Source organism: Sorex araneus, chromosome 2, assembly GCF_027595985.1.
Source record: "Sorex araneus isolate mSorAra2 chromosome 2, mSorAra2.pri, whole genome shotgun sequence".
NCBI classification, from domain to species: Eukaryota; Metazoa; Chordata; class Mammalia; order Eulipotyphla; family Soricidae; genus Sorex; species Sorex araneus.
In genome coordinates, this window is record NC_073303.1 from 380,475,565 (window position 1) to 380,497,651 (window position 22,087).

At 61.1% G+C, this 22,087-nt stretch overlaps 1 protein-coding gene across 4 annotated transcripts; it reads left to right on the plus strand.

Moving 5' to 3' along the window:
- Positions 1 to 4,676: 4,676 nt before the first annotated feature.
- SALL3 (spalt like transcription factor 3) lies at positions 4,677 to 21,401 on the plus strand. 4 transcript variants are annotated; one of them, XM_055127209.1, is made up of 4 exons: positions 4,681 to 5,293; positions 14,637 to 17,486; positions 17,703 to 18,043; positions 20,299 to 21,401. In XM_055127209.1, exons 1-4 carry the CDS (start codon positions 5,212 to 5,214, stop codon positions 20,728 to 20,730), a joined length of 3,705 nt encoding a protein of 1,234 aa, XP_054983184.1. In that variant the 5' UTR covers positions 4,681 to 5,211; the 3' UTR covers positions 20,731 to 21,401. The 4 variants fall into 4 exon arrangements, with proteins under 4 accessions (XP_054983185.1, XP_054983182.1, XP_054983184.1 ...); XM_055127210.1 differs by lacking the exon at positions 20,299 to 21,401 and having other exon boundaries at positions 4,677 to 5,293; positions 17,656 to 17,844; XM_055127207.1 differs by having other exon boundaries at positions 4,679 to 5,293; positions 14,637 to 18,043.
- Positions 21,402 to 22,087: the final 686 nt, after the last annotated feature.

The following is a 22,087-nucleotide window of genomic DNA, read 5'->3' on the forward strand; positions in this document are numbered from 1 at the left end:
GCAGCACCCAAGGCCTCTCTCTGTCCTCCCTCCTGGGCTCGGACCTCGGCCTGGCCCGAGCCTCGCGCCGCGGCGACCCCGCCCTCACGCGCTCGCGGGGACGGACGCGCGCCCGAGCTCGGGCTGCCGGGCCTGCAGGGGGCAGGAAGCGCCGCTAATTGGGGGAAATGCGCCCGGATTGTGCGGCCGCCTTTGATGTGTGCCTGGGGCCAGCTGCCCACCCCCGCGAGCCCACCCGGGGTGCGCCGCCCGCCGCCCGCGCTCCCGGAGCACCGGCCAAGGACGCGCGCATCGATCTCCCGGGCGCAGCGAGCCGGGGTGGGGCGCCTCCGCCTGCCCCCTCCCCACGCGCTGGCCCTCCCACCTGGATCCCGCCGGGCTGGGGCGGGGGTCTCCCGGCTGGCCGCGAGCTCCCGAAGCCAGGGCCGCTTCGACCCGCCCCCAACACACGTGCGCGTAGAAATATGGGCTCGTCCAAATGACATTCCGCCGCCTCCCTCCGGACACCCCCTCTTTTTCTTTTCATCATCAGCAAATAAAGATTAGCCGGGCAGATTATAGAAAGCGTTTCCAGGCTGGCGCTGATCTTTATTCCGGAGGCTTTGTGATGATATTGATGATGATGATGGTCAAGTGGACAGTTTGATTTTTGTGTTTGGAGCTAGTTATAAAGAATCAATATTATATCAAGGGGTAACTTTGGTGATAAAGGACTTTAACCACTCTGGCTATTCATCATAAGTCTGTAGCAAGCAGATAGGTCAAAAGAAATTATATTGCACTAAAGACTGAGTCTTCTTATCTCTCCCATACCAGGGGAATAGGGACAAGCCGATCGATACAGTAGCTGCGGTATACTTCTTGCAATTATCAATAGCTGATTCGCCTTTTGAGGCCTGCATCTATTAATGCAAGCTAATAATAATCGTTGAGGCCTCCCTATAGGCAAGGAGTCAAAGTTGTAGCTGGCCGCATTATTTATGTCATCATAGCCACGGACGCAGGCTCGGTCCACACGGACGGACGCAGGTTCGGCCGCTTGTGGGCCGGGCAGTGTGAAGACTGGGTTTGTGCGGGCCGGGCCGGAGTTTCTCGGCGGGGCTGGGAGGGGGGAGCCCGGATGGGGCGCCCCAGGCAGCCCCCGCCCCCACGCGCCGGCTCCTCCCTAGGCCGACAGTGAGACATTATCTGGACAGCTCCGTCGGCCCTGCGGTGACAGGCAGAGGTGCCTGGGACGCGGGAGGGCAGCCCACGCCTCACCTGCGTCGTGCGGTGCTACTTTTGACAGGGGAAGTTATCTTCAAGAGAACGGAGGCGCTTGGCCAGAGCGTTTCCAAAAACCCATTAATGCCATCTTGGGTTGCGGCTTTCTAGCGCCCCCCCCCCCCGCCCCCTGCGGACTGGGAGCGGCTTCCCCCTAATTGGCACTGGCCGAGCCGTTTGGGTTGGGCACGCAGGCAGAGCCTTCCGCGGATGGGAACATTCATCACCGTGATTGCCGGAGTGGCAGGTGACGCTATCAATTACCTCTTCTTACCAATAATAATATTAGTATGGTAATATCTCTGCTCAAGTGAGAACCAATTAGCGGTCACTTGTCACAGCATTACAGGCACGAAATCATGCTGGATTGAACGGGGAGCCCTAAAATACAAGTTGGGGTGGGACCAGCCCGAGGGGGGAGGAGAAGCTGTGACTCGTGGGGAGACAGACAGCGGGCTGCGGCGCCCGGGCGCCCGGCCTTCTGCGCGCAGGGGCAGGCTGGAGAGGCGCTCCGCCCGCGCTCCTCTCTGCCCCGCATCTCTGCAGGTGCGGGACACCGGCCCGCACCCATCCCCAAGCACTCTCAGCCAATCAATCTCGGAGATAGGCTTTCTGTTTTATCTGAATAAATGATACAAATTAAATCAAACACCTAATTATACGTTCCACTAATGCAAAATATACAGTATTAATTTGTAAATATTATTATTAAGCAGACAGAATAATAACGTGTCGCTTCTTTCGATGAAAACAACGGTGCAGGAGGGAAGACAATTAAATTAGATTTAATTACAGGGAAGAAGAGCAACTTTTGCTGGGCAACAGCGTCGAGGTGTGCGGATGTTCGGTGGCGGTGCCCACGTGACGCGGGCGCGCTCCCACGTGCGTGCGTGCGCCGGGCCGCTCCACTCCGGGCGCCCAAGAAGACGCCGCGTCCCCGGCGACGCACCGGCCTGCAGAGCTGCTGTCACCTCGTCGCAATAAATCTCGGGCAGGGCCGAGAGCTCCAGAACGCTTCTGCGTCGCCTTAAAACAATTAGAAAAGTTTCCCGGCTCCTTAGAGAGGCAGGCAGGGCGCGCAGGTGCCGTGGAGGAAACGTGTCTGCCGTCGGACCCGCGCTTTCTCATTGATCGGGCCTTCCCGGGGCCTTTTCCAAGGAGGCATCCTGAGAGGCGCGGAGCTGGACTCTCCGCGGGATCCAGGGCCGAGCCCTTGGCGACCAGCGCGTCCCGGACTGGGCCCCGTTTCCCCAACGAAATCCCCCCCGCCGTGCGTGCCTTGCACGTCCACGGGGCCCCGGCCCGGCCCAGCCCGCGTCCCCGCGACGGCCATAGCAGCCCCGGCCCAGTCTGCGACGCGACCCGCTCCAGTTCCCTCCGGAACGCCCGGGGCTGCCTCCGCGCAGAAGCCTGGGATCTCCCGGTCGCCGGCGAGGAGGATCCTCCCAGGGTCTCCCCCGCCTCCGCCCCGCACGCTCCACGACGAAAGCGCCCCCAACAAGTGGACGAGAGGCGGCGGCGCCGGAAGATCCCACGGGGAACTGGGGCCGGGGTGTCAGAGAGGGGCTGGGACACGCCGTGGGCCTTGGGGTCGGAGAAGGCGGGCGCAGAAGGGGCCGCGGGCGAGCGCAACTCGGCTCCCTCCCGGGGCTCGGGCCGCGCAGGAGCTGGGGCGGCGGTGGTGTCTTCTCCCCGCAGTCGATGGGGAAAGAGGAAGAAGAAAAGAGAATTAGGCAAATCACTAAGAACCAACCACTTAGAACCCTCAGTCCGGCCACTGCACATGCACGGCTGCCGCTTCCCTCGGAGACTAAGTCTCCGCGGCTCAGAAACTTCCCCAAACTCCCGGTGACCCGAGAGTCCCGCCAAGCCCCCGCCGTCCACCGCCCCGGCCCGCTCCGCCCCGTGAGCTTCTGTCCCGCGAGCCTCTGTCGGCCCCAGCGCGGCCCAGGCCCAGCTCATGCACAGCCGGGCCGCCAACCGTCCGCCGGGCGCGAGTGTGGGTGCCCCACAAATGCCCGAGGGCAGCACACGCTCTGGCCCCGCGGCAGGACCTGCCGGGCCAAAGGTGACAGCGCCCCGGGCGTGGCGCGCGCGCGGCTCCCCGCGTCTTTTTATCCCGCACGTTTTCTTTTCAAAACCAAAATCGCCTCAATGAGACCGTCCGCCTCCAAAGGCGAAACAAATCTGGGCCTGGGGCAAGGGGCCTAAGTGGCAGCGGGGGGGCCGGGGTCACGACTCCCGCCGGGAGCATCGCCCCTCCGCGCTTTCCCTCCGGAGCCCGAAGCTGCGGCTTCAGAAAACTTACACAATTGCAGGCGGGAGGGAGGACGCGGGCTGGGAAGCGGGAAGATTCTGGAAGGAACCAGCGGCCCAGCCGGGGCCAGTCGGGCGGCGCGGGCTCGGGTCCCTCCCCGCCACCCCCTCCCCAGCCCACGACCAGAGACCTCCGGTGCCCAGTTCGCACCCGACAAGCGGCGGCCGCGCGAGCAGAGCGCACACTTTTAGGGGCTGAGCACCGGCGTCCTGGAGAGGGGCCGCGCGCGGCGAGGGCGGCGGGGCAGGGCCGCGCCGGCGGCCGCTCGGGGACGGAGGACACGCGCGGGGGGAGCGCGCGGGGTGGGCGCGGGCGCGCGTGCGTGTGCGCGCGGGGCTCGGGGCGCGTGCGTGCGGCCGCGCGCGGCGGGTGGTGCGCGTGCGGGGCGCGCGGGGCGCGAGGGTGCGCGGCGGCGGGGCGCGGGCGCGACCCTCTCACCTGCCCCCACTTCCTCCGCGGAAAGCCCTAGAACGCGGCGGGCGCGCCGGGGACTCGGCGGGTTAAGGAACTTGGCGTCGCGCGGCCGGGGCTGCCAGCGGCCCCCGCAGCGGCCCGGGTCGGCGCCGGGCAGTGCCCGGCCTGGAAGGGGGCTGGGTGGGAGCGCGCCGGCCCCGCCGTCCCCGCCCGGCCGCGGGATTTAAGGAGCCGCGGGTGGCGAGCGGGCAGGCAGGCGGGCGCGCGGGCGGAGGGGCCGAGGCGGCCGGGGGCGGCGGCGGGCGGGGCGGCCCCTCCGGAGTCGCGGGGCCCGGGGGGAGGGGAGGGGGCACGGGAGGAGAGGGAGGGAAGAAGGGAGGGAGCGAGGGGAGGAGGAGCCGCGCGGCCCGCGCCGCTTCCGAACCGGAAAGTTGTTCTTGCCGAAGTCCCGCCACCCCGGCGTGCGCACTCCGCTCCGCTCCGGCCGCGAGCCTCCGAGCCGCCGGCCGCCCGGCGCGGGACCCGAGCGGGGCGCAGGGCCGGAGACCCGGGGCACCTGAGCCGGAGCGCGGCTGGCGCGCGAGCGGCGGCGCCACCACCCGCCGCCGAGGACCCGGGCGGCCGCGGCTCCCCGCGCCCCGGAGCGCGGGCGGCGCGGCGGCCGGGCGGCCGGGAGACAAAGGCGCCGGGCCGGAGCCCTGCCCGCTCCGGGAGGGGCGGCGGCGGCGGCGGGGGGGCGCGCGCGGGGCGCGGGCGGCGGCGCACACGCTCTATAAAGGGGCGAGCCCGGCGCGCCGGCGGAGACGCCGCCAAAGTTTGCCGCGTGCGCCCTGGGCACGGGCGGCCGCCGCGGCCCCGCACCCGGCCCGCCGCGCCGCAGCCAGGCCGAGCCGCGGGCGCCGGACGCGGGCGCCGAGCGCGATGCGAGGCGGCGCCGGGCAGCCGCGCGCGCCCCGTCCGCGGGCGCCGCCGGCCCCTCCTGCCCCGCGCGGCCGCTAATTGCCGGCGCGGCCTCATTTGCATAGCGCCCGGGTCCGCTGGAGAGCGGCCAATCGGCGCGCCCGGGCTAATGGCCGCGCATTATTCACCCGCCTAATTGCTCGGCCCCATGCGCGGCCCGCGCAGCCGCCGCCGCCGCCCGCGCCCCGCGCCCCGCGCCCCGCGCCCCGCGCCGTCCCCGCCGGCCGCCCCGCCGATGCCGCGGCCCCGCTAGCAGCATGTCTCGGCGCAAGCAGGCCAAGCCCCAGCACCTCAAGTCGGACGAGGAGCTGCCGCCGCCGGACGGGGCTCCGGAGCACGGTGAGGGCCGCGGGGCGCGCGGGGGAGAAAGTTCCGGGCGCGGGGACCGGCCCCGCCGCGGGCGCGCGGAGTAAACTTGGCTCGGCGGCTCCGAGTCGGGGGGCGGCGCGGGGCCGGCGGGGGTCGGGCGTGCGGGGGCGGGGGCCGCCGCCGCCTCCGCGCCGCCCCCCGGGCTCCGGGCGGCCGCGCGCGCTGGTGACCCGAGGCCGCCGGGCAGCTTTGTTCGGCGCCCCGGGCGGCCGCTCGCCTCCCGGACCCGGCGCCGCCTTCGGGCGAGGGGGACGCGGCGCTCGGCCCGGGCTTCATGGCCGCCGGGGGACGCCCCCTCCCCACGGGCCCCGCGCGCGGGGGGCCCCCCGCACGCGGCGGCGCGTCCTCCCCTCGCCGGGCCTGGGCGCCGCGGCCCCGGGAGGCGGCGGGTCTGGTGCGGGCGGAGGACTCGGCCCCCGGGCCCCGGCCGCGGGCGCGAGCTGGACTCGGTGCGGGAAGTTTGCGGCGCGGGGCGAGCGCGCCGGGGCCGGGGCGGGCGCGCGGTCCCCCCCGCGGAGCCGGTCCCCCAGGATGAGAACCGGGGTGAGCGGAGAAGGAGAGCTCGCATATGGTGGGTAGATTAGGGACAAAGGCGCTTTTTGTCATGGAAATGGATTTTTGGGGGTTTTGTTTACTTCATCACATAGAATTTCTCACACTTGGTTTGTTTTGTATCGCCCTCAATGACTACATGATCAAATGAATGGATTTATTTCTGCCGAATGAGAAAGACAGTCTCCCTTCTAAAGAACGACATTGCGTCCCAGCGAGGAATTTTAAAGCGTTATTCTTGTGGGTGCTGAATAGCGCGGAGCGGGCTTCCAGCGCCGCCCAAATGCAACAATGTAAATACTTCTCGGCTTTGTGGTCCGCGTCCCGACGTGCCGCGTCTCCTTTCACTAAAGCATATTTTAATTAATAGAGAAAAGCCCGGGTTCCGCGCCTAACGAGGGGGCACTGCTATTCATTTTGGATTCCACGGCGGGCCCGCTGAGCGCCGCCGCCCGGGCCCCGCAGCCGCGCCGGGGAGCGCGGGGAGCGCCCGGCCTCTCGCCCGAGCCCGCCGCGCGCCGAGACGGCCGGGGAAAGTTTCCCGCGGCGGCCGAGCCCGCGCCGACAGCTCGCTTTCGGGGCTAGTTGGAGCAAAACTCTTCGGAAATAGTTCTTTCCGATTTCTTTCTCCCGTGCCTGCTTGTTCCCGGAGCGTAGAAGCGAGTGAACCTGTGCGTGGGGCCCCGGCCCCGCTCCCCACGGGGGACAGAGCGAAATAGGGTAGAGAGGTGTGTGTATATGTATATATTTTTAAGATGCATGGTGGTGAAAACCAAATCACTCCCACGAGAATCAGGGGTTCTTAAATTTTTTATTTTGTTAGGTGCAGTGGAAATTATCCCACGGTGTGTGAAGTTACAAGTGAGTTGTGCTTTAGTTTACAATGTTTTAGAAATGAAGTAAATAATTCCTTTGTATCTCTTTGGGCGTGACATATTAATTAAAGCAGGGACCGTTGGCAGGCAGTAAAACGGTTGTGAAAAACACATGTGCAAAAATTTTAGAATGCTGTGGGCTGGTGGGGGGGGACAAAGAGGCACGACCACACTAATTTACAGTGAAAAGATGAAAGAAAGATGGCTATATTTTTCAGACTTGTTTTTAGGCACACGATTAAAAAAATCACTCCCCCGAAATAACCCCAGGGACAGTCACCCCTATCATTTACACGATGAAGTGTGATGATGTCTTTAGAAGGAGAAAAAAATGTACTGATGGTTTTATAGAAAGTTCTAAAGCTATTTTGTTCTCAAAAAATATTTTAAGGATGCCCAAGACAAACCAGGAGGAACTACCTTTTGAAAATGCAAATTCATTACTCTTGTTTCTGAAAATTTTGAAACAAGTGTGGTGCGGCTTGAAAACTCAGATAATGTGTGCCACAGATAATGAGATCCTTTGAGCTAATCAAACAGTTTTGTTCTAAAGAAAATTGATTCTAACTTCCCACGGCAGAACGGCAGCTATGCTCCTACCAAGGACTTTGAAAGGTGCAGCTTTGCTGTCCTTTATCAGGCAACATACAACTGAGTAGAAATGTCCTCTGTTGTCCTCAGAGAGAAAGTGTGCATTTGGGGAGGAACAAAAGGATATTATCATTTAAACAACCCCCATTCCCTGTTTCTATGCTAGCACTAATTGCCCAAAGTGTGTTTTCATTTTCTCCCGACCTACAGTCCTGTGGTTATCTCAGAGCTCCGTGGAAATGTGGTGAGCATGTGATGTAAGAATGTACCGGTGGTCGTCCCAGGCTGTGTTTAGACCAAGGGAGGAAGGCGGGCAGCCTAGTGCGTGCTTTCTCTTTCATCTGTCTCTGCACGGTTAGCCTGCGTCCGCACTGTGCCCACACTGACAATCCGGCATTCCACACGGAAACAATGCGGGAGCCACTTGCTAACATCCAGGCTGAGCGTTTTCCCTGAAACAGGAAAGGTAAAAAGTAAGGGGGTAGGGTGGGAGGCAGGGCACGGCCGTGGGGTGGGGGGAGGGCGTGCGGGGGGGTGATGGGAAAGAAAAATTTGCAAATGTCTAAAAAAGCAACATTTAAAATTTAATCTGTTTAAAAATACGTGAATCGGTGGTCAACCAAAAAAGGCCAATAAACCCCTACCTTGCAGAGAAAGAGCTGATCATGGAACAATTAGGGGTTTTATGTACATTTCCAACTTCCACAACATCTGCAGAATCCAATATCGTTAGATGTGTTCCAAGCCAGAAGAAGAAGGTAGGGCCAACAGCAGGAATTACTTAGCAAGCTGATTGTTTTCTGTATGGGAGAGGATGGCTAAAGTGGGTCAGGTTTCCTCTCTCCCTGCAACCTCTAAGGAGCTTTTACCTCCCTCTCAAGGTAGTTCTAAGAACAGTCCTTGGCGGTGGGGGCGATTCGAGAAAGGCAGCCAGGGTTTCTGGTCAGCGCGGTGACCGCCTGCTGAAATTCTGCATTCCTGGATGGAAGTATTGGCACAGCCTTTTATTTTGGTAAAACAAAAATCCCCTTAAGTGCTAATGAGATTATGCAGCATCCTTTAAGACTGCTAGAAGGGCTGGTTTTGAATAATGCTTATGGCGGGAGGGGTTTTGTTGTTTGTTTCCTGTGTGATCTCTTGACAAGCTGCCCGAGTAAAACCCACATGCCTTGGTTTCACGGAGGAGGTGAGCCACTTGGCCTGCCAGGGGTGGGAGTGGGGGGCGCCTGTATTAAGTGGGTGCAAGTTTCAGAGCGGCATCAGATCTATGTAGAAATGGAATGTTTCCATATCAACTTTAAACAAACTTCTTTTTTAAAAAAAAAAATCATCCTTAAGCTTTTCCTCTGGTGCTTTCAGTACATGAATTGTCTGATTTAAAGTGCAGTGAACTCTCTGATTTCCAAGCAAATAAGGGCAATCCCATACCGGAAATGTCAAAAATATTGAGGCAGTGAAGTCAGTGGGGAATGCCTTTTGGGTTGGAGACCAGCTGCCTCTCTGCTAGGAAGGAGAGCTCCAGGCGGAAACCCTGCCCGGGGCACTGGGCCATGCTGGGTGTCCCTCGGGCTGCCTTTTCCAGCCCCCCCCCCAGAAGTCTGCTTCCTGAGGGTGCGCCTGTGTGTGCGGGGCTGGGGGCAGAGCTCGGAGGTGGGCAGTTGCGTGCTTTGACAGGCCTTGGTGGGTTAACCTCTGCCTGCGTTGCCCTGCGCTGTGGCCAGTGGATGTCAAGCTCATAATACAATTAGTGCATCTGTGCTGTTGACCTTGGCAACAGGACGGCACAGTGTTCTATTAAGTCTTAACACTGGGTCTGAGTGTTAACCGGAGCCCGCGAGAGTGCTCTGTGCCTGCGCCCTGCTTATCAAATGCCCATCTCGTCGGCACAAGTGTTTATGGTTCTTACGGAAGGGGAGGCGGTTTCCGTGCCCGCCATCACGCTCAGGCTGTGATTAACCCTGCAGGGACACCCTCCCCTCCCCGGCCCCAGCCCCTGCCCTGGGCTCCCCCCGCTGCCCTGCCAGTGCTTTTTACACATCATTTATTTTTTTTTCTTTTTTGCACGTGTGTGAACTTCACCCCAGACATGGCCCCCTGCTCTGCTGGGGTGACACACAGTGAGGGCGCGTTAGGAAGACCCCAGCAAAGCATCTCGGGGATCCTGCCCCCCACCTGCTCCTGGCAGAGATGTGGCGCTGTGGTGGCGAAGGCCCAGGCCCAGGCGCTGATGTTTTCTGTGCAGTGACCAGTGATGGGCGCAGACCCGGGCCTCAGGTTTCCTGCTCCCTAGAAGCGTCTCAGCCCCAGTGACCCACACAGACTCCGTCTCCCGCTCCGCGCAGAGCCTGCCCCGCGCACCTGGTCTCCTGCTGGCAGCCCGACCCACACGCCAGGGCCTGGTCGCTGGGGAGGGCCACAGGCTGCACCCCCCCACACCCGCGGCTCCGGCTGAGTTGGCCCCAAGCACGCGGGCACAGGGGCACCACAGACGCAGCCGTCCGGGGGGCGCACGTGCCTCCCACCATGCCACGCAGATGCAGAGCGGCCTCGGTGTCTGCGGGACGTCAGGGGACCGTGCCACAGGTGGTCGTCACTTAACCAATTTGAGTTGTGGGCCTCGTGGCGGGAGCCAGCGTACGGTCAGGGCGGATGAGCGTGGTAAGAGTGCCCCCCACCGTTCGGCGCCCGTGCAGGCCGCGGGCACGAGGACACGGGCCACTGGCTGGCATTTCTTCCACATTGTTCCACCCGGCGGGGGTCTCTGGCGGAGGGGCTGCTGTGCCGCCTCACCCTCCGGATTCTGAGCTCTCCTCAGGAGCTGAAAGGAATGGCTCGGCTGGACAGGAAATGTCCCTTCACCAGGAAGGCAAACTTAGACGTGCTTTCCAGACCCTTCGGGGGGTAGGAAGGAGGCACGGGGCCGCCCTGGCCTGGCCCTGCGCCACCCATCCGTGGCCACAGAGCGCCCTTGCACGCAGGTCCCCGGCTGCCGTGGGAGCAGAACAGGTCCTGCCACCGCAGCTGTGTGCTGGTGGCGGGGGGCCGTGGGCCTTTCCACAGAGTGGACCCCCAGGCAGGGGTCCACTCTGTCCCCACGCCCTGTACTGTCCATGGAAGCCAAGTGGGAGCCCCTGGCCCCCAGCCTCGGCGGGGAAACTCAGAGCCAGGCGTCCATGGCGGCTAAGCAGGGCTGAGGCGAAACCCTCTGGGAGATGCGGTGAGACGTTTGCTCCTGGCTCCTGCAGAGCCGCCCTCGCGTGCTGGCGCGCCTGGTGCAGCAGTGGCCTCCCTGGGCAGCTGCTCCCGTACCTGGTCCCCACCAGATCGGAGGTGTGACGTGACATGTACCGCCCCGCCACCACCTCGCCGCTTCCATGCGGACTGTCCTCGTCACTGAGAAGTCAGTCCGTAGAAACGCCTGTGACATCCACGAGGGTCACGGTGCTCGCTTCCACCCCCGCCCCAAGCAATCATTTCCATTTGCACAGAATTAATTTCTCGAATCGGTACTTTTTGCCGTTGTTACGGAGGTTACAGAGGCTCCCGTACGTGTGCCTCTGCCTGGGAATACAAAACATCAGCTGTCGTAAGGGCTGGTCTGATGGGGCCTGTCTGCAGGGCCTGGGCCAGCTTCAAATGTAAATTTCACGTGAAGACGGTTGAATACTTTCGAGTCCGACATGACATGACACAGGCCTGAAAGACTCTGGCAGGAGAGAGCGTTGGAAGTTACAAGATACAATTGGGAGCTGCTGCGTGGCCACCCCAGGGGCTCCTGGGGCCAGAATGCATTTTTTAAAGGGGAAATAACGCCAGATGAGCCCAGAGTCTGGAAAGGGGATGATGTGGCCGCCAGGGCTCTGGGTTCTGGGCGGAGCTGAGCCTCCTGCCTCCTGCTGAGTCTTCCCTCTCTCCTGGGGAGGCTCCCCCTGCCCTGGGAAACCCCACCCAGGCACACAGGCTGGTCTGGTCAGCTTCCGGGAGCCACAGACTCTGTTGCCTCAAGAACATTCTTACTCTGCAGCGAGATTTTTCATTCCCGGGTGAAATAGTGCAGCAGGGCCTGGCTTTCTCTTTCTTTGCATTGATCCTCCAAGACTCTCCGAGGGCTGCGTGCGCTTCTGCGTTCCCCGGGATGCTGAGCACGTTCAGATTCTGGTAGTGGTACCTTCATAGCAAGAGGAAATGAGAGGAACAATTTTAGGGGCCAGACCATGGCATTTTCCATGAACTGCTTTGAAAAAATTACAGGTGGAGATTTTAATACCCAAAGAAATGTGAATTGTACTAAAGAGCTTCTCCCCACTAATAATGGCTTTTAAAAATATTTCCATCACAAGGGGAATTTATTATGAAACTTCGTGAAATGCAAGGATTATGTTTTGTACCATGTTAACCCTCACTGATAATTATGGCTTTAAAAAATGTTTTCGTCACGAAGCAAATTTATTATGAAACTTCGTGAAGTGCAAGGAGTATCTGTTTTGTACCAAGTCAGCAGATTCACAGGGTCAGAATGACGTTTTTACTATTTCCTTCCTCAGTTTTAAAGTAATATAAGTGAAAGGTGGTTTTACTCTGACAGAGAGCCTGCCTTGTGTGAGGGTAATTATCACTATAATTGCATTACATGAAATGACCAAAAATGCTCACAGATTCCACACTCAGATTCTTCAGCTTGGAAGCAGTCACAGCTTCAGAAACCTGCAGACAGAAGCAATGGGGAGGCATGGGGATGTGCCCAGCTGCGGGATTGGAGCTGAACTCTAAAAACACTTAGGACATGAAAAACCAATGGACTTGGACAGACTTATCTGTAAAGAGAGATTTGTTTGGGTTGCATAGATGTTTGAGGAAAGCCCAGAATAAAATACACAGTCTCCATTTCACATGCCAGAGTTTGTTACAAAGACAATCAGGAAAATGTTCCTTTGTAAAGATCTGATTTATTTACAGTTAAGTAAATTAATACTTCCAACATTGGATGCACTTTAAATGGTCCAGAAAACAGCCTAATTTTAAACATTTTCTCAGTAAATTTGCCCTAGAATGTTTCAAATAGTGTTCTTTGAATAAGATATATGCTGCCTAATCATATAAAGTTGTAAACGCATATACCAAGTGATTTTTCTTTTTATACCACATAAGAAAAAGTTTAACATTTCATGAAATTTAGAGGTTTTTATTTCTTGGCATTTTTCTCCTTAAAAATATTAAAACTCTTTGTGAAGCTTATGGGCAGTCATTGATATGACAGCTTGAAACCCAAAGAACTTTAGAAAAGATTCCTTTCTGTGCAGTTCTCATGGCTTTGATAGTTATGGTGTAGAATAACATTGATTCCAACTTGAATGCTTAACGAAGGTGAACTTTTTTAATGGCTGTTTAGACTTCTTAAAAATATATATGTGGGTCATTGAATGTTCAATTATTACAAAGAAATTTAAAAATGAGTTTCCTTTGCATTTTTGTGATAATTTTTAGAGTATATGAGTAGGATTTGAGATCATCCTATTTCTTATCAATCATTAAAAGAATTATTTACCTGAAAATCTTAGGCCTTTTTTTTTTGCCCTGTTCCATGACCTTAGCAGGTTTAAAATTAGATTTTGCATACATTGAGCAAAGTTCTCTGAGTATTTATTTTGTTAATGTGCCTATCTGCGGTATAAATCAAGTGTGTCTTTGCTTCCAGCTATACTCAACCTCATTACAGATACCTATTACATTCCTTCCTTCATACAGTAATGAGACTTCTTGCAGGCTGATCTTCAGAACTGAATTTAGTTTAAAAGTCTAGCAGGGCTTTATGGGCTGCAAGCTCTAACTTCTTTTCCCCTTCAAATGGTTTAGCCAGTTAAGAAAATGCTAATTGAACACTGCTAATAATTTTTTAAAGGCATGTATAAATTACCTGGAAATAATGGCCTCATGGAGAGCAGCAGACCAGCCCCGAAAAATATTTTTACTTTCCTCTCCAGTCGAGGCACTAAATGATCTTACCTTCTTTCTTTGCTTGTTTTTTTTTTTTTTTTTCCAAATCAGCTTTCTTTACTGAAGTCAGTGCAGAATTATTCTTTTCTGGAAACCCTGAAAGAAAAATTAGCAAGATCTGCAGCAGATAAGGAGGTGGTGTGGGGGGGAGGTGCCCTGCATCCAGTGCTTTCGGGGACCCCCAGCTTGGACGTTTTGTCCCCACTCGGCGCTGCCTGCTGGCTCCCGGCACCCCGTCTGCAGCTGGACCAGGCGCAGTTCCCACTGGGAGCGTCCAGGCCCGCAGGGCCCGCGGCCACTGGGAGACATGCAGCCGCCCCCGAGTAAGAGGGAGCATGCTCCTGGACGGCTATTTATTTGATCAGGTGTGAATTAGAATTGTTCATTAAACAGGGTTGTTATTCGGCATAAGAGGGTTAGGGAAGTCAGGAAGTAGCTGCCTACAACAGTAATTAAACATGTGTAACCAATTAGAGGGTTTTCCACTACGGCACAAGCGTATAATTTGCTAAGTCTTTCTATGAGAATAGATGAAAATAGGTACAAAAAGTGTGCCGACTGCAACATTCTCATGTTAAACATGTCAACATAAATGAACTTTAAATATATAATTTCTGGTTTGTTAACAAACTGCCGAACTCTCTTGGCTAATAACAATAACATATAATTTCGGTTCATTTTGCCAAGAAATATTGCATCTGACAGAGCCAATGAATTGTATAAAACATGATTCCTCCAGGCCCGGGCTCGGTTGCGGAGGCTCCTTGGCAAGCCCTGGGGTGCGGGAGGCGGGTGCGTGCGTGGCGCGCGGTCCTGCGGTCCCCCGCTCGGGGGATGCGCGCCGGGATGCCGGTCGGGTCGGGCTGGGCCAGGCCGGGCTGGGCCAGGCCGGGCCGGGCCGGGCCGTCCCCGGAGCGCCTGTCGGGCCGCGGCCGCAGGGAGATAATAGATGCCGGTGGCCGGGCCCGCGCTGTCAGGTGCTGACGCGGCTTGAAAGGTTACGGATGACTTTAGCAATGTTAAGCGAACTGGCAAAGGCATCTCTAATTTTGCTGGAAATGAGGAGGCCCGTCGGTAAAGGGGAATCCTAATGAGCGGCTTTGTGCCCGGCAGACAGGGTGGCTGCGGCTTGTATGAAAATATTGGAAATCGATGGCTCGTATGGAATTTCATTAAGAGGCGGCCTCCGCCGTCGATGGGGCCTCATCCTTTGATGGATGGCGCTCAGGAAGTGATGCGCCGGCGGCCGGGGCGCGGGCCGGGCGTGTCCGCGCGCGCTGACCCCTGTGCTTCCTTCCCAGCCGCAGGCGCAGCCGCGGGCCCCGGGGAGGCGGCGGACGAGGCGGACAGCGGCACGGACAGCCGCAGCGGCAGCGAGGAGACCAGCGTGTGCGCGCAGTGCTGCGCCGAGTTCTTCAAGTGGGCCGACTTCCTGCAGCACAAGCGCAGCTGCGCCAAGAACCCGCTGGTGCTCATCGTGCACGAGGATGAGCCCGCGCCGCCCGCCGACGACTTTCCAGAACCTTCCCCGGCCAGCTCGCCCGGAGAGCCCGCCGACGGCGAGGCGGCCGAGGAGCAGCCGGCGCCAGCCGAGGGCGGCGAGGGCGGCGAGGCGCGGGCGGCGGGCGCGGGGCCGGACGCGGAGCCCATGGAGGTGGCGCCCCCCGGGGAGCCGGGCACCCCTGCGCCCGCGCCCCCCGCGCCCGCCGAGCCTGGCCCCGCGCCCGCCTACCGCCTGCCCAGCACCAACGTGACGCTGGAGACGCTGCTGAGCACCAAGGTGGCCGTGGCGCAGTTCTCGCAGCCGGCGCGCGCGGCGGGAGCGGGGGGCGCGGGGGCCGCGGGGGCGGCGGGCGCGCTGCCGCTCATCCTGGAGCAGCTGCTGGCGCTGCAGCAGCAGCAGATCCACCAGCTGCAGCTCATCGAGCAGATCCGCAGTCAGGTGGCACTCATGCACCGCCCGGGACCCCGGCCCGCGCCCACGCCCGGCCCGCTGCAGGGCCTGGCCGCTGCCCCCGCGGGCGGGCCGCCGCCGCGCGCCCCTGGGGCGCCCCCCGGGCCCGCGCCCGCCACCGCGCCTGCGGCCCCCGCAGCCTTCGAGGGGCCCGCGCCGGGCCCACCGCCCCTGGCCACAACAGGGCCCGGGACCCCACAGGCCCCGGGTGGGGGCCCCGAGCCTGGCGCCGCGCCCCCCGCGGCCTCCCTGGGGGCGCCCCCCGCACCCGCAGCACCAGGCCCCGCACCCCCTCCCGGCGCCGCCACGCCCCCCGCCCTGGGGCCCGCGCCCCTGCTACCTCAGACCTCGGCCAGCAGCGTCATCTTTCCCAACCCGCTGGTTAGCATCGCGGCCACGGCCAACGCGCTGGACCCGCTGGCGGCGCTCCTGAAGCACCGGAAAGGCAAGCCCCCCAACGTGTCAGTGTTCGAGCCCAAGGCCAGCGCCGAGGACCCCTTCTTCAAGCACAAGTGCCGCTTCTGCGCCAAGGTGTTCGGCAGCGACAGTGCCCTGCAGATCCACCTGCGCTCCCACACGGGCGAGCGGCCCTTCAAGTGCAACATCTGCGGCAACCGCTTCTCCACCAAGGGCAACCTCAAGGTGCACTTCCAGCGCCACAAGGAGAAGTACCCGCACATCCAGATGAACCCCTACCCCGTCCCCGAGTACCTCGACAACGTGCCCACCTGCTCCGGCATTCCCTATGGCATGTCGCTGCCCCCGGAGAAGCCCGTGACCACCTGGCTGGACAGCAAGCCGGCGCTGCCCACGGTGCCCACGTCGGCAGGACTGCAGCTCCCACCCGCAGTGCCAGGGACCAGCGGCTTCTCCGACTCCCCCAGCCTCACCCCGGCCAACCGCTCCCCGCAGCGGCCCTCTCCCGCGTCCAGCGAGTGTCCCTCCCTGTCCCCCGGCCTCAACAGCTCCGAGTCGGGCCTGGCCGGGCCCGCTGAGTCCCCGCAGCCAGGCCTCCCCCAGCCCGGGCTCGGCGGGCCCTCACTGCCCAAGACAGAGCCCCCGGGCCTGGCCAGCAGCTGCTCCAGACCTGGCGACGGGCCGGCGGCCGGCACCCTCGCCACCCTCTCCGACGGCGGCACAGCCACGGGCCTCTGCAGCCCCGTCCCGCCCGCGGGCTCCGAGCCCTTCAAGGCCAAGTTCCCCTTCGGGGGGCTGCTGGACTCCATGCAGACCTCGGAGACCTCGAAGCTGCAGCAGCTGGTGGAGAACATTGACAAGAAGATGACGGACCCCAACCAGTGCGTCATCTGCCACCGCGTTCTCAGCTGCCAGAGCGCGCTCAAGATGCACTACCGCACGCACACGGGCGAGCGGCCCTTCAAGTGCAAGATCTGCGGGCGCGCCTTCACCACCAAGGGCAACCTGAAGACGCACTTCGGGGTGCACCGCGCCAAGCCGCCCCTGCGCGTGCAGCACTCCTGCCCCATCTGCCAGAAGAAGTTCACCAATGCCGTGGTGCTGCAGCAGCACATCCGCATGCACATGGGCGGCCAGATCCCCAACACGCCGCTGCCCGACGGCTTCCAGGACGCCATGGACGCCGAGCTTGCCTTCGACGACAAGGCGGCCGAGGGCCTGAGCGGCTACGATGAGGACCTGGATGAGAACTCCATGGAGGAGGACGCCGAGGCCCGGGAGGCAGGCGCCGACCCGTCCAAGCCGCTGCTGGCCTTCGCTGGCTCCTGCCCGCCCTCGCCCCCCTCGGTCATCTCCAGCATCGCGGCCCTGGAGAATCAGATGAAGATGATGGACTCGGTGATGAACTGCCCTCAGCTGAGCGCCCTCAAGTCGGTGGAGAACGGCTCAGGCGACAGCGACCGGCTGAGCAACGACTCCTCGTCGTCGGCCGTCGGCGACCTGGAGAGCCGCAGCGCGGGCAGCCCGGCCCTGTCCGAGTCCTCGTCCTCCACGCAGGCCCTGTCCCCCGCCAACAGCAACGGCGAGAGCCTGCCATCCAAGTCCCCGGCCCCGGGCCAGGGGGAGCTGCAGGACCTGCCGCTCAAGACCGAGAGGCCGGACAGCCCCGCTCCCGGCCCCGAGAACGGAGGCGCGCTGGACCTGACCGCCGTGCACCCGGGCCGGGTGCCCGTCAAGGAGGAGCCCCCGTTCGGCCTGCTGTTCCTGAGCCGGGAGCGGGGTAAGTGCGCGCGCAGCGTGTGCGGGGTCTGTGGCAAGCCCTTCGCGTGCAGGAGCGCGCTGCAGATTCACCTGCGTAGCCACACCCGGGAGCGGCCGTTCGTCTGCGCGGTGTGCAGGCGCGGCTGCTCCACCCTGGGGAATCTGAAGCAGCACCTGCTCACCCACAGGTGGAAGGAGCTGCCTTCTCAGGCCCCTCACCCCGGCTTTGCCCTAGGTCCCGGCCAAAGCGCCCCTAGCCTGCTCGGCAGCGTGGCACCCGCCACCGTCAAAATGGAAGTGAACGGGCACGGCAAGCCCCTGGCACTGGGCGAGGGCCCGCCGCTGCCCGCCGGCGTGCAGGTGCCCGCCGGGCCTCAGGTCGGGGTGAGCCCCGGGCTCGCGCCCATGCTGGCGCCCCCGCCGCGCCGCGCCCCCAAGCAGCACAACTGCCAGTCGTGCGGGAAGACCTTCTCGTCGGCCAGCGCCCTGCAGATCCACGAGCGCACCCACACCGGGGAGAAGCCGTTCGGCTGCACCATCTGCGGCAGGGCCTTCACCACCAAGGGGAACCTCAAGGTGAGCCACGCCTCCGCGGGGTTACTCTACTGGGGGGGGTGGTAATGTGCTATGGGGGTATACCGTGTGTGTGCTGTGCGGGGTGTGTGCTGTGTGAGTGTGTGTGTTGTGTGACTGTGGATACCGTGTGTGTGCTGCGTGAGTGTGTGCTGTAGGGGACGTGCTGTGAGTGTGTGTGCTGTGTGACTGTGAGTACTGTGTGTGTGCTTTGTGAGTATGCTGTGGGGGGGGTTGTGTGGGGAGTGTGTGCTCTAGGGGGTGTGCTGTGTGAGTGTGTATGCCATATGGAGAGTGAATATTCTGTGCTGTGTGTCTATGTTCTGTGTGAGCTATTTATGAACATACCCTGTAGGACTGTGTATTACTACATTTGTGTGTTTGGTGTATGGGTGTCTGTACTGTGTGTGCTGTGTTGTGTATGAGGGATGTGTCCTGTGTGTGGTGTGTATATGCTCTATGTGGTGTATGTACTGTAGCATGCATCCTACATGTATACCGAGTATGTTGTATATGTGTGCTGTATATACATGGGTGCTGTTCATATGTACTATGTGGTGTGTATATTCCATGTGTCTGTTGTGTGCCACATGTGTTCATGTTCATGTATGTGTCTGTGCAGATTGCATGTGTGTGTCTTTGTACACCTGTCCAGGTGTGTGTGTCTATTGTTTGCACACCTGCCTGGGTGCATGTGTGTTGTGTTTGCTTCCCCAGGTGCACGTGTGTGTTTGCACACCTGCCCAGGTGCGTGTCTGCACATCTGCACAGATGTCTGTGTGTTTGCACGGGGGCCCGTGTGTGTGGTGGATGCACTCTGCACTGTGCAGGCACGTCCAGCTCCTTGCAGTGGACGTCTGCTGTCTCTCTGGCTGTGTGCTGAGGGGTCAGGGGTCAGCCCACACTTGGCTCCAGATTCAATGTGGGGAGAACAGGCCCCGTGCCTGCCTGAGTCCCCAGGGTATTTTCAGGGGGCGTGTGCAGAGACTGTGCTCTCCTGAGCAGAGGGTGCAGGGCCGAGGGGCAGCTGAGCCTCGGGTGGGCACGGCACTGTGGCCCCTCAGCCCTGGAGCCTCGTGGACCTTCCCTCCTGCACATTTGTCCTGCTGGCACAAACTGTCTGTGGGGGCTGCTTCGCATCTGCAGCGGCGAGGGTGCGCTGCCTCGCCAACGCAGCCAGGGACAGCCCAGCTTTGGCTTCCTGGGGAGACACCCCCAACGTGTGGGCTGGCCACCGTGTCCACTCACCTGCCGCGTCCGTCTCTCAGAGGCTGAGCGCATGCTGGTGTGGGCTGGTCGCTGTGCCTAGTCACCTGCCGTGTCCATTCCTCAGAGCTCATGTGGGGGTGGGCTGGCCACTGTGTCTGGCTCACCTGCCATGTCCAGCTCTCACACAGAGGCTGAGTCGCCATGTCTGGTCACCTGCTGTGTCTAGCTTTCATGCAGAGGCTGAGTGCGTGGCAGTGTGGGCTGGCGGCCGTGTCTGGTCATCTGCCGTGTCCAGCTCTCATGCAGAGACTGAGTGCATGCCAGTGTGGACTGACCACTGTGTCTGGTCACCTGCCGTGTCCAGCTCTCACGCAGAGACTGCATGCGTGCTGGTGTGGGCTGACCACTGTGTTTGGTCACCTGCCGTGTCCAGCTCTCACGCAGAGACTGCATGCGTGCTGGTGTGGGCTGACCACTGTGTCTGGTCACCTGCTGTGTCCATCTCTCAGAGGCTGAGTAAGGGCCAGTGTGGGCTGACCACTGTGTCTGGCCACCTGCTGTGTCCATCTCTCAGAGGCTGAGCACAGGCCAGTGTGGGCTGACCACTGTGTCTGGCCACCTGCCATGTCCAGCTCTCACGCAGAGACTGCATGCATGCCAGTGTGGACTGACCACTGTGTCTGGTCACCTGCCGTGTCCAGCTCTCACGCAGAGACTGCATGCGTGCTGGTGTGGGCTGACCACTGTGTTTGGTCACCTGCCGTGTCCAGCTCTCACGCAGAGACTGCATGCGTGCTGGTGTGGGCTGACCACTGTGTCTGGTCACCTGCTGTGTCCATCTCTCAGAGGCTGAGTAAGGGCCAGTGTGGGCTGACCACTGTGTCTGGTCACCTGCCGTGTCCAGCTCTCACGCAGAGACTGCATGCGTGCTGGTGTGGGCTGACCACTGTGTCTGGCCACCTGCCGTGTCAGCTCTCAGAGGCTGAGCGCGGGCCAGTGTGGGCTGGCCGTCGTGTTCGGCTCACCTGCCGTGTCCATCTCTCACGCAGGTACACATGGGCACGCATATGTGGAATAATGCTCCCGCGCGCCGTGGCCGCCGCCTGTCCGTGGAGAACCCCATGGCGCTGCTGGGCGGTGACGCCCTCCGGTTCTCGGAGATGCTGCAGAAGGACCTGGCGGTGCGTGCCATGAACGCAGACCCCAGCTTCTGGAACCAGTATGCCGCGGCCATCACCAACGGGCTGGCCATGAAGAACAACGAGATCTCCGTCATCCAGAATGGAGGCATCCCCCAGCTGCCCGTGAGTCTGGGGGGCAGCGCTCTCCCCGCCCTGGGCTCACTGACCGCTGGCTTGGACAAATCACGTGCTGGCGGGAGCCCACCCCTGGCCAGCCTGGACAAAGCAGGTTCCGAGACGGGGGCCAGCCGGCCCTTTGCCCGCTTCATCGAGGATAACAAGGAGATCGGCATTAACTAGCGCGGCCAATGTCTGCCCTGCGGCCGGCCCTGTGAAGTGTGGCCAGGCTGACCTGCCGGCGGGGGCCTCCCTCCAGTGGGCCCCGCAGAAACGCACTTGTCCTGTGGCTGTGGCCAGGCCCCGGCAGCCTTCCCGGCACGTCTGCACCGTGACCTTGAGTGTCCGTGGGGACGCCGCCGCGCTGTGTGTGCGGGCAGCCCTTGCCGGCCAGCAGCTGCTCTCTCGGGCCCTGAACTTCGCACGCGGTCTGGGCTGGCGGGGGGACACAGGCACGGTGACCCCGGGCAGTGGGCGGTGCGCCCGCGTTTCTGCAGCCGCAGGATGAGGACGGCGGCCAGTACAGGACGCTTTGTACCGCACAGGACTCCCGGCTATGTGAGTTTTTTAAGCAGATTTGTTTCCTATGGATAAGTGAGTTATTTCCACGCAGGCAAATGTGGCGTTCTGTTGGGAAGGGATCGCATGCTTCCGTGTGCAAGTACCTGTCAGTACGAACCTTTTTTTTCCTTAATTTAAATGTCTGTAGCTGCTATGTGGACAGTGGTTCTAGTGTGGTCTGTAGCCCAACAATTGGGACACGTTACGGAGAGCGTCCGGCGCGCCCGACCCTCGAGGCAGCCGTGCGCCGGCCTCGGATCAGAGCTGTACAATAAACGGTAACGTTTGTACGACGCGGTTGCAAACTCTTAATTCCTACTGCTGCACTTTCAGGACCTCGTCCTGGGGTGCTGTGTCGTGCGGAGACAGCTGCTGGAGGCAGGGAGGAATCGCAGACAGACGGGGCGGGGGTCAGGGCGCCTCCAGCCCCGGCTCAGGACTTGGTTCACACACTCGCCCTCCAGGCTGTGAGACTTCCTGCAGCTGGGCCCTGTGGGCTGTTCTTACCCGCTGCTGGGGGCCCCTCTTGGCGACCTCTGGTCTCTGCACCAAGGACAAACACAGGCCACCCCAGAGATCACTGAGAACACCCCAGGCCACGGGCAGCGGGGCGGCCCTCCTGGCCGGTCCCAGAGACGGGGGCACCCAGTCAGTGCGTAGGCAGCATTCCCGCTCTGGAGGGCAGCCGAGTCTTCAGGGCTGACACAACCTGAGCGCCCTCCCGCCGTGGCCAGTGGGGGAGAGTGGGCAGCGCCTGGGGCAGCCCCGCCATGGGCCGCACGCAGGTGCCTGTGTCCCGAGGGCTGTGTGCGGAGCCTGCCAGAGCCGTGCTCACCGTGGGGACACGGGGTCTGCAGCGCCATGTGAGCCCCTTCCACGCCAAGAGACTGTTCTGTGGTGACGCCATGTCAGGCCAGGGCGGGTCCTGCCTGCAGAGACTCGCCAAGACCGAGAGGCTGAGCGCCGTGGCCCCCAGCAG

What these genes read in the sequence shown, in the direction of transcription:
- SALL3 (XM_055127207.1), top strand. Translation starts at nt 5,212, where the DNA reads ATGTCTCGGCGCAAGCAGGCCAAGCCCCAGCACCTCAAGTCGGACGAG. An exon ending in GGACGGGGCTCCGGAGCACG is followed by an intron (nt 5,294 to 14,636) that starts GTGAGGGCCGCG and finishes CTTCCTTCCCAG; the next exon opens with CCGCAGGCGCAGCCGCGGGC. An exon ending in CCACCAAGGGGAACCTCAAG is followed by an intron (nt 18,044 to 20,298) that starts GTGAGCCACGCC and finishes TCTCTCACGCAG; the next exon opens with GTACACATGGGCACGCATAT.